Below are 11,303 nucleotides of genomic sequence, written 5' to 3'. Positions count from 1 at the left end.
AAGACCCCTTTGATCCAGTGAAACGGGCCTGGTTTTACAGGGGGTGATGCGTACGTCGTTGCGGTGATGTCACGGGTGGGCGGAGCCGAGCGAGATCTGCTGCATCTGGTACACTGACGTGATCGCGCGGTTCCCGGGGATGCAACCACAAATTTAACATCGGTTTCTTTAACGCACTGAAATTAAATCACGACGCCGGGGCCGACAAAACGGTAAGCCGTGCATGCGTTGAAAACACGTTACACCTTAAGGAAAAACGCGTATTGCCTGCTCTCCTGATTTATCAGTGGGCTTAGGTAAATTGGTCTTATGTGGTGTAACGGGAGCGCAAGCTAACACAGGCCAGAGAATATGGATGCTGGAGCGCAAAGCAAACCATAGCACCGGGGCCCTTCCTGGTGATGCAGAAGCGAAACAAGTCAGAGATTAGCAGTAAATCCTTTCCGTTTGGTGCTATTGCAGTAATCTATGAACACAGTAGATCGCTGTCAGCATTTTGTAAGGCAGAAAAAAGCCGTTTGTTGCTCAGATTCACATTAGCAAATTGCCCCTCCTCAGCTTTATAATATGAATGAATCATATTTGTATGTTCTCTTATTGACATTGTGTTTGAATAGAGATGTCGTCATGCGAACACACGGTGCGACATCTCTTGTAATAAAAACGAGCGCTCTTTCATGCAGACCGAATAGCGCAGTTGCGTGTCGATCTGTGAACGGTAGAGATGGGAATCGTGCGGATTTAGCGATTCCGATTCCGGTTGTTTACCCGGGGGTTCTGTTCTGTTCTGCCAAGTAATAAAACAATTTAAAATTTCAATAGAACGGATATAATTAAATCAGGAATAAGGCATGTTTACACATTTTAATTACATTTCACATACTTTTAGAGGCAGAACAAATGCAGTGGAGTGATTGGCCCACATTTTTAAAATTGGTAACATATACAATTAATTTATTTGCTATATAAAATACTACTTAACTACATGCTTCCATTTGAACAGACAGTTATTCAAATGTAAGTTTCAGACTTTAGTCTCGCTTTATGTTTTGGAGTGAATAAAAGAACCGACTCAAAAGAGTCATTCGTTCTGGAATCGATTGAGTCGGTTCTTGGAATCCTTAATAATGCGCGTTCACGAACCGCTAACGAAACGCTACATATTATCCCTGCTTATTAGCTTTTTTCGCATAATATTGTGAGCTGTGAACCCAGACACCTTTGCTGGGGATCGAGGGAGGGTCTGTCTGAAAGTTTCGTGGAATGATATGAGGCTGAATGCAGCCAGGCCTTTTCTTCAGCTCCTGAATCCTCATGATGCTTCTGGAAAATGAGCAGCCATTACACACATTTGTAATACTAAGGATTTGTATCATTATTTTATTCTGTATAGATCATCAACAAATACACTACCAGTCAGAAGTTTTTGAACAGTAAGAATTTTAACGTTTTTTTAAAAACGTCTCTTCTGCTCACCAAGCCTGAAGTTATTTGATTTGACAGTAATTTGATTTACTATTTAAAATAACAGTTTTCTATTTTCATATATTTAAAAATGTAATTTATTCCTGTGATTTCAAAGCTGAATTTTAGCATCATTACTCCAGTCACGTGATCCTTCAGAAATCATTCTAATATTCTGATTTGCTGCTCAAAAACATTTATGATTATTATTATTATGTTGAAAACAGCGGAGTAGAATTTTTTCAGGTTTCTTTGATGAATAGAAAGTTCAGAAGAACAGCATTCATCTGAAATAGAAATCTTTTGTAGCATTATAAGTCTTTATCATCACTTTTGATCAATTTAAAGCATCCTTGCTAATTAAAAGTATTAATTTTATCATTTCGTTTCCCAAAGCATAAAAATGAAAATAAAAATTATACTGGCTCCAAGTTTTTGAATGGTATGTTTAAATATTGATAATAATAATGCATAATGTTGAACAGTAAATTAGCATATTGAAATGATTTCAGAAGGATCATGTGACACTGAAGACTGAAGTAATGATGCTGAAAATATTGAAATTTAACTTTGATCACAGGAATAGATTACATTTTAATATATATATTTAAATAGAAAAAAGTTATTTTAAATAATACAAATATTTCAAGATTTTTACTGTTTTTGCTGACTTCTTTAAAAAACACTAAAACCTTACATTACAAAAACTTTTGACTGGTAGTGTATTTTAAAAAACATCTTCTTATAGTGAACAGCGTATCAATATAAGACATGTTAACTGCATTTTCATAGTAGGGATAAACTATAAATGATGCTCCAATGCTACTATTTGATTTTTCTAACTTATCTGACACTCACGAATGCCCAGATATCTTAATTTGAAGAGTCTCTCTCTCTTCCTCAGGAGCCTTGAATGCTTGTCTGAATTATTAGGGTCTGGCAGTGCTGAGTAAACTATCTGAGGTACTACAGTCAGCTGAGGAAAGCTTATTGTGGTGTACAAGATTGATTTGACACAAACCCAGGCCTCTCCAGACAAGATGAGACAAGCAAGCACACCGAGACAGATTAACACTTGCTTTATTGTTCCACTAATATGAAACCATGTCAGTATTTGTATTTCACATCCTTTAGTACCATGGCAAGGCTCGAATCTACAGTCTACACATGACAATATGGATTTGATTGATTTACAAGGCGACACTTGTAAAAAACCATAATCACCCTGCTAGGTTGTGAATATGACATCTGCTGGAAACTGAATCCTGTGATATCCTGTGGTATCGATTTCTCCTTCTGGGGATTAAAATGAAAGAATCATCTGACAGGAATAGTGTGAGTCAGCTGACGAATCGTGAGTAATGCTTATGGTCATTAGAGAGGGCTAGTTATGCCATCATTACAGTAGTAAAGGATTTGTTTAAAATAACTATTAGTGTGCAGTCAGGCAAGTTGTCATTAGAAACATCTTTGTGATATTGATGTTTTGTCAATAGCCTGAACATCATGCTACGACAGATGAACAAAAGCAGTATGATATTCATTGGTGTTTGGGCCCTTTATACCGTCTTTAAAAGATCCAGCTGTCTCCAAGTTGAAGTATTGATCTGAAATACATTTAAACTACTAATTATCTTGAGTGGTTTTAGTGTTTAAACCCCAAACTATGATCTGGAGAATATCGAACATGTTCTCTCTGCCTGTCTGCTGTTCATCTGATAATGCGTTTTCTGTGTCCTCTGAGGCAAATGTATAATCAGTACATATTTAGCAACTCAAAGGATTCATTAACATCAATAAACTTTGATAAAAGCAGACATCTTAATGAGATTTTATTGGTTAGTTTTTTCAAAACACTGCTTTGGAATATCTGTTTTCTGCTGAAATTATAGATAAATCCTCACTTCAGTTTGAGAATATTCCAACTACACCTAAATTAATTAGTCACGCCGTAGAATATGGATTGTATTATGAATAAAAAGAACTTAGGTAAACTTCTGGTGAGTAAATGAAAGCCTGATGGCCAAATAATGAGGATCCATGATTGTGATGAAGGTCAGTTGGCATTAGGTCAGTGTCCTCATTTGGAAATATTGCATTATGACGTTCCCTGTCGTTCATATTAAATGCTTTAATATGCATGCTTTAGATTTTTGTAATATAAGCACGCAGCATGTTACGTGTTTGTATTTATTCAGATTGTTGAGGACCTGATTTGTCATGGCTGAGCAGCAGAGACAGCGCACTCTCTCCACCTCTGGAGAATCACTCTATCATGTGCTGGGTGTCGACAAACTGGCCACTGTCGATGACATCAAGAAGTCATACAGGTGAGTCTGGGAATTTCCTCAATTTCCCCAGCATCCTTGTACAGCATTCTGCTCTGCTTCATTTTACTTTTACTGCTGTTGCTGGCTGGAGATTTCATCAGATGTTTATAAGCTAAATGCAGCACACAGCAATGTGGCACCCTGCAGCTCAATAAAACTAAGTGCATTTAGGGACCGTTTGCCATGCACAGTTTTAGCCTACCCTAGGACTACGTGAAAGTAATGGATCTCATTATGAAGTGTTTTTTAAAGAGATATCACTGTGAGATTTTCATGGTATGATAACCTGGAAATATCACTGTGTTGCTATCATTGTATTATGCATTATGATCTTTCATGATATTAAACGCATTTTATTGTATATTTAAAAAGTGTGAAATTAAAATATTAACTTATAAAATGCAGTTAATTTTGTAAAAATGTCAGTTCATTTAGTAAAAATTGCTTCACTAATAAGAAAAAATAAAATACATTTTGTGACAATGACAGGTCTTTTGGGCTGCATCCATATTAGATATATTGATACAAAATAAAACACATTTTCATAGTTTTGTTTCAGTGTTACACCAAATTAATAATTTGTTCACGGTTAGTTTAGAAATTATATTGAAATGAAACAATATAACAAAAGCAGTTCTCATTTCTTTTCTTTTCATTTTATTATTTATTCTGCAACATTCAAATCTCATACATTGATACAATATTTTTTTTTTCATTATGTCTGAACACCAAAATCTGGATGCATTTGATGTAGTTTATGTGCCTTTTTTATCTTTTATAGGAAATTGGCATTGAAATATCACCCTGATAAGAATCCTGACAACCCTGAGGCAGCTGATAAGTTTAAAGAGATAAACAATGCCCATGCCATCCTTAATGACCCAACAAAGAGAAACATCTATGATAAGTATGGCTCTCTGGGACTTTATGTGGCCGAACAGTTTGGAGAAGAGAACGTCAACACTTACTTTGTCCTATCCAGCTGGTGGGCCAAGGTAAGTCTGAGTTTTTCTGGCTGGATTTAATGTAAGTAAGGCTGTCACTAATGATTATTTTGGTCATCAATTAAACAGTCATTTATTCTGACGATTAATATCAAAAAGTAATTTGATAATTACCATATAATGCATTTTTTGTGTTAATAAAAATAGCCCTAAGCAAAATAACAGCCTTTAAAATGACTTAAAATACATGTATAATAGCAATAATGGCAATGATAATTAACTAAGTATTAAAAACAAGTAATCGTATGCTTTTATTGAACAAAACTGTTAAAATACATCATGTATTATAATTTATAAACAATAGAACTAACATGCATTATGCATTATATTCAGTGACTGCAAATGGCGCCAACGGTCTCACGATTGTTTTTAAACATTACAGCGCAATCTAAACCTTGTTAAATATTGACTAAACAACATTTAATTCAAATGTAAACCTAATATTTAATATTTGACCATTTCATTATGACAGAAATGAGGAACCACTGTAATTTCTTGAATATGTGGACATCAAAACTTGTAAACTCAGAGCAAGGGGTTGAGCTTTTATTTTAAAGTCATGATGAACAGTTAGCATATTGAGAAAGATATTATTGATGTATTCTCCTGCATTTGCGTAGGTTGAGAAAATGATTTACCTATTAAACCTCCATTGCATATGGGTCCATTTTTCTGTCCTTAGCCTTTACAGAAATATTACACTTGAAAAACACTTTAGGGTTACGATTTCTTTATATTTAAAAAAATAAAACAATATGTTTTGTGAATAATTACACCTTCTTGAGCCATCAATGTGGAAATATTTGTTTTTTAATTAATTATATAGAATTCCAAGGACCACAAAACTGCTCGTCCCCACAGCTACGTACAGAGAAAAAAAGTGCTTTATTTTGAGGTCAAAAACCATTTGAAAATACAATAATGTATTCAGAACTATCAAATATATGATATAAATGGTATATAAAAAACTAAATGCTGAAAAAAAAATGATAAAATATATAATGAAAATAGTGGTCCCCTGGAGTGTCACTGGTGTTACCATTTAAGCAAAAAAATCGTTTTTAAAATAAAAATCACACTGATGACATCACTTGGCTTCCTTCTTCCTATTTTCTGAAGATGTATGAAGAAAGGCCCATGATAAGTCCACTGTCCCGTTGCAGTTATCAGAAATTTTCTCATTTTCTCATGATTTCATATGAAGCTTTTAGTTGAGGTCATAGGTGTTATATATTTTTATTGGTAGGGAATTATATGGAAAAACTAGAATACAAGTGGAGTAAACTACTTAATTTAGTGAGTATACCATGATTGACAACATGTGGTTTGATACCTTGCAGCAGCCATTTTGTAAAATCCATATTTTGTGAAAATTGTCACTGGTGTTACCTACCTTATGTATGTCACTGGTGATTCATTGTGTCACTGTGTTACACAATCTCCGCATTTCTTGCATTTTCATTATTTTTCTGTAACTGACTACTTGTGCTGAAAAAAATCGAGAAATAATATTTCGTAAAAACCTTTAATATTGGCAAAGAAGTAAGGTAACACCACTGACAAAAATTTTTATATATGGTCTTTAAATAAATGCACAAAAAAGAAAAAAAAATCATTAAGCTGTCATTTATGTGTATTCATAAAGCATTATGATTTTTAAATGGGTTTAATATATCATGCAGCCTTGGAAATCGGTTTAATAATGTTTTTTTTATGGATTCTTGTACATGGAATGCGCCACTTCCAGTATTTTGCCGGTTACTCGACAAGGACAAATTGCAGTCAAGGACTTTTTAAAATTGCCTACTAAAATTAAATCAAAGAATCTTAAACGTAAGGTTTAAGGTTTTAAAGTAATTTGTTCCTGTATTGTCAAAGCTGGAATTTCAGCAGTCACTGTCTCATGATCCTTTAGAAATCATTCTAATATACTGATTTAGTACTCAAGACACATTTGACACAGCAGTTTGAAATGTTTTATTTCACTCTAATTTGTCGTGTTGCTCTCTGTCTCCCCCTACAGGCTCTGTTTATTTTCTGTGGCCTGGCTACAGGCTGCTACTTCTGCTGTTGCCTGTGCTGTTGTTGTAACTGCTGCTGCGGGAAGTGTAAACCACGGCCACCTGAGGGACAGGAACAGGAATTCTATGTCTCCCCTGAAGACTTAGAGGCCCAACTGCAGTCCGATGAGAGAGGTTAGATGTGTGTTACACGCACATAACACGGCACCTTTAAACAGCTTTTCCTATTATCCTCCAGATTCTCATGTTTAAACCTTTATGTCCTGTTGAAATCTATTTGCAGAGGCAGGTGGAGGTGAGCCCATTGTGATGCAGCCCTCGTCTGCCACAGAAACCACCCAGCTAACGTCTGACGGTTACCATACTACTTACCACACCGACACCGGCTTCAATTAAACGCCCCACTCTCTTCACCCTGTGGATTGTCTCTCACCACTCTGCGCCATCTCTCCGAGAGGAAAAAAAAAATGAATGGAAAGAATCCTTCAACTACAACTAAAAAAGCCTGTTTGTGAGAGGAGGAAAGCCAGCGATGGAGCTGAATTTGTTAGCGTATCCTGTCCCTTATTCACGCACCACTTCCATCCCTCACACAAGAGCGGCTCACGTCCGCCTCACCGTACCGTAGCTTAAAAAACGAGCTTAAGAAAAAAAGATAAAAAAGATCCTGTCGTTTACCCTGATCTCTTTGTTGCCTTTGACCTCCGATCTTGCCTTCCACTCGTTCCCTCGCTCCTCCAGCCAGATTTGCTCGTCGTCCTGTGGCATGCACTGTTCCTTAACTTCGTTTAATGAATTTTTCGCGGTTTTTGCTATATTTATTGACATGAAATGTTCGTTCCCATTTATAAGTACTTGAGTGTGGTTTAAAGTCGACTCCGTGAACTTGCCATAGGTGTTCGAAGACTAGTGCGACTGCGCTGAGAAGCAGCAGGAATATGTTTCATTTTTTAAAATCTCAAATATTCAGTTTGCATACCTCGCCAATTAAATTGTATCTTTTGTGTCCCTGTAGGCAATTTTATCTGCTTTGTGTCATAATATTAAGTTTCAGCAGCATTCGACATTAATTGGGTTATTTAGATTGCTTCAACTTTATCCATAAGTAGTAGTGTTGTTTCAGTTTTTTTCTGAGAGAGAGAGATACAAATGATGCAACTGGTAATATGCCATTTCTTCTTAGTATTTTGCTCATTTACATCTGGGTGTTGATGTTCCTGTCTTATTCTGAGGACCATTTGCAACAAGCTGAGCCAAACTTAGGACTCTTCTCTATATATGGAATGGATTTATCTGTCATCTCTGTGTAGTGTGTAGGTTGTTCGTTGATGTGCGATAACATGTTTGGCCTCTCAGCTTTGGTCTTAGTGTTAAGCTCAGTTTGGCCCAGTTGTGTCTCTTTTCTCTCATCCAAAGGGAATCGTGAACACAATCTGACATAAACTTCTATAGTGTCATATCACAGTGAGTGTGTACGTAAGGTGGAAAATGTAACAAATGAGACATTTTTTTATATAGATATACAATCTACACACATCACGTGTATGTACAATATATGTATATTTTGGTCATTTTTATATTTTAGTTGTTGCCGCAAGATTGTTTGTGACTGTGGTAATGGCCTCTTGTGGTCACTTGAGTCTCCCTATGTCAAGATATACTGTCTATTGTGAGAGAAATGCTTGTATTTTGAAGACATTAATTAATGAGCGGTAGCCATTTGTGATGTTTGTTCTTCAGATTTATTTATTGAAGTGACAATTTCTTTTTAACACTACAAGCATCTGGATACTTGCTCAAAGTCCAATCTCTCAAAGCCTGAAAGGTCAAAATATGTGACCCTGGACCACAAAACCAGTCTTAAGTAGTACAGGTATGTTTGTAGCAATAGCCAAAAATACATTGTATGGGTTATACATTATCGATTTTTATTTTATGCCAAAAACCATTAGGATATTAAGTAAAGATCATGTTCTATGAAGATATTTTGTACATTTCCTACTATAAATATGTCAAAACTTCATTTTTGATTATTAATATGCATTGCTAAGAACTTCATTTGGACAACTTTAAAGGCGATTTTCTCAGTATTTTGATTTTTAGTTGTATCTCGGCCAAATATTGTCCTAACAAACCATACATCAGTGGAAAGCATATTTATTTAGCTTTCAGATGTATAAATCTCAATTTCAAAAAACTGACCCTTATGACCCTTATGGTTTTGTGGTCCAGGGTCACATATATATTTTACTTAAATATTATGAAGCCTGATTTTAGGACATTGTCAAGTTTTGGAACAATAATGAAAATTATTTTGTCTGGATTTTTTAAATTAACATTTAATTTGCTAATTTACAGTAGTGGTCATGGTTTTTGAAAAGAATGAAAATAATGCATAAAATCTTAATTTTCTTAAAAACAGGCTTTTTCACGATGAAGCAGATGCAAGGCTGTGTGAGAGATTTTATTTTCTTGGCAGCTGCGCTTTTTTGTTAAAGGAAATGTTCACTTCCAGAACAAAAATTTACAGATAATTTTCTCACCCCCTTGTCATCCAAGATATTCATGTCTTTTCTTTTCTGAGGAAAACATTTCAGGAATGTTTTCCATATAGTGGACTTCTATGGTGCCCTCAAGTATGAATTTCAAAAATGCAGTTTAAATGCAGCTTGAAGGGGCTCTAAACAATCCCAAACGAGGAAGAAGGGTATGTCTCCCATCACATTTTCTCCTCCATCTTAAAAATCGTCCTACATCGCTGTTTTGCCTGTTTTTGTAAAGAGTGACCCTCCTTGCGCATTCACCTTGTAAACACTGGGTCGGCACTTCTGCAGCGATGTAGGACGATTTTGAAATTGGAGGAGAAAATGAGTTGGGAGTTTTTCGACATACTCTAACTGTCATGAGCCAGAATACACAGAGTTCAAGCAAAGCTAGACAAAATGAGCATTTAAAGGTTAAAAAGTATATAAATTGTCATTTTTTTTTTGAAAATAACCAATAGTTTCACTAGATAAGACCCTTCTTCCTCGGCTGGGATTGTTTAGAGCCCTTAGAAGCTGCATTTAAACTGCATTTTGGAAGTTCAAACTCATGGGCACCATAGAAGTCCACTATATGGAGAGAAATACTGAAATGTTTTCCTCAAAAAACATAATTTCTTTACGACTGAAGAAAAAAGACATACACATCTTGGATGACAAGGGGGTGAGTACATTATATGTAAATTTTTGCTCTGGAAGTGAATTTCTCTGTTAAGTCTCTTTGATGTTTTGAAGATTTTTTTGAGCAGCTAAGGTTTAATGCTGTAACACTAGCATTTATTTGATAGATTCTCCTCTGAGCAGCCTCAGACATGTTGCATTATCCCTTAAAAGATTAAACTATTAACTATTATTGTGTCATAATGCTTAGTTATGTGATAGGATCATGAAACTTCATTGTGTTGCTCCTGATTATGTTTACGCGTTGTGAATTAGATGGTGCGTGTGGCTAAAAGGTTCTGAGTCGCCTAAGTACACATGGTCAGTTCCCTCTTTAAGTATAACTGAAAGTGCTTTAATAACCTTCGTATACCAAACCTGATTTTTTGCAATTACAAACACTAAGATGACCATCAATGCCATATTAACTCGTGCTTTTTACTCAGACATCCTTCACTGCCTGCTTACGTGGGCAGGTCTGAATTTTGTTTGTCATCTGTCTGTTCTTATTTTCCATCTTAGCTCTATCTGGAGCGGAATATAAATGTCACCAGCCATGTTCATTCACTCTTTCTAGTTACTCTTCAAAGGCCAATGATTTTTCATTGAATTGTTTACATTTCATTATGGAGTACAATAGTATCTTCGGTCACTATCTGCTCTCTTTCTCCTCTCTCTCTTGCTCTGTTTCTCATTCCCTCGTTCCAATGCTCTAGATGGTTTTTAATGGATGTTAGCCTCTGTGGTCTTTTTTCCTGTGCATTTATCTGTATCAGAACTACACTCGTATAAAGAGTATGGCTTAGTCATTAAAATGTTGGATTTTACGTTGAATGAACATTGCTTAAAGGAGAAAAAAATAAAATATACTGGAGAAAAATGGTCAGGAAATTGTTGCATATTATGTCTTCAGAAAGAAGAGAAAATGTTTAGTGTAATTATAGTGAAATGGTAATTTTATGCATTTTTTATTTTATTTATGATCTTATTTTGTCATGTTTATAATGAATTGTCCTTGTTTCAAATGGTATGTTACATGAATTTGACTCTGAAACTATGCTACTCATAGTTCTATAGTGAAGGTCTCTTGTACATACACTGAATTATTAAAAAGAATAATACTAGACCTTTATGTTGTAGCATGGTTATTGTATGACTAAAAGAAAAAAACATTTATTTGCTGGTGTAAAATAAATGTTTATGAACATTTGATGTGGTTGAATGTAGTCTTCTTAAATAAAAACAACAAATTACTTTTAAAGCTAAGAAGGTGAAATGAGA

At 35.2% G+C, this 11,303-nt stretch overlaps 1 protein-coding gene across 1 annotated transcript; it reads left to right on the top strand.

Annotated features, from left to right (window-relative positions):
* Window positions 1-68: 68 nt before the first annotated feature.
* dnajc5aa (DnaJ (Hsp40) homolog, subfamily C, member 5aa) lies at window positions 69-11,232 on the top strand. The gene is made up of 5 exons (XM_051116796.1): window positions 69-212; window positions 3,663-3,794; window positions 4,576-4,789; window positions 6,822-6,993; window positions 7,103-11,232. Exons 2-5 carry the CDS (start codon window positions 3,685-3,687, stop codon window positions 7,213-7,215), a joined length of 609 nt encoding a protein of 202 aa, XP_050972753.1. The 5' UTR covers window positions 69-212; window positions 3,663-3,684; the 3' UTR covers window positions 7,216-11,232.
* The last annotated feature ends 71 nt before the right edge of the window (window positions 11,233-11,303 follow it).

The sequence above is a fragment of the Labeo rohita genome, chromosome 8 (genome assembly GCF_022985175.1).
Source record: "Labeo rohita strain BAU-BD-2019 chromosome 8, IGBB_LRoh.1.0, whole genome shotgun sequence".
NCBI lineage: Eukaryota > Metazoa > Chordata > Actinopteri > Cypriniformes > Cyprinidae > Labeo > Labeo rohita.
Note: the sequence above shows the minus strand (reverse complement) of the source record. Positions and strands in the feature narration are given on the sequence as shown.

Bases quoted from the DNA above. Each gene is read 5' to 3' on its own strand.
- dnajc5aa (XM_051116796.1), top strand. From the start codon at position 3,685: ATGGCTGAGCAGCAGAGACAGCGCACTCTCTCCACCTCTGGAGAATCA. The intron at 4,790-6,821 runs GTAAGTCTGAGT...CTCCCCCTACAG, and splicing joins TATCCAGCTGGTGGGCCAAG to GCTCTGTTTATTTTCTGTGG. The intron at 6,994-7,102 runs GTTAGATGTGTG...ATCTATTTGCAG, and splicing joins ACTGCAGTCCGATGAGAGAG to AGGCAGGTGGAGGTGAGCCC.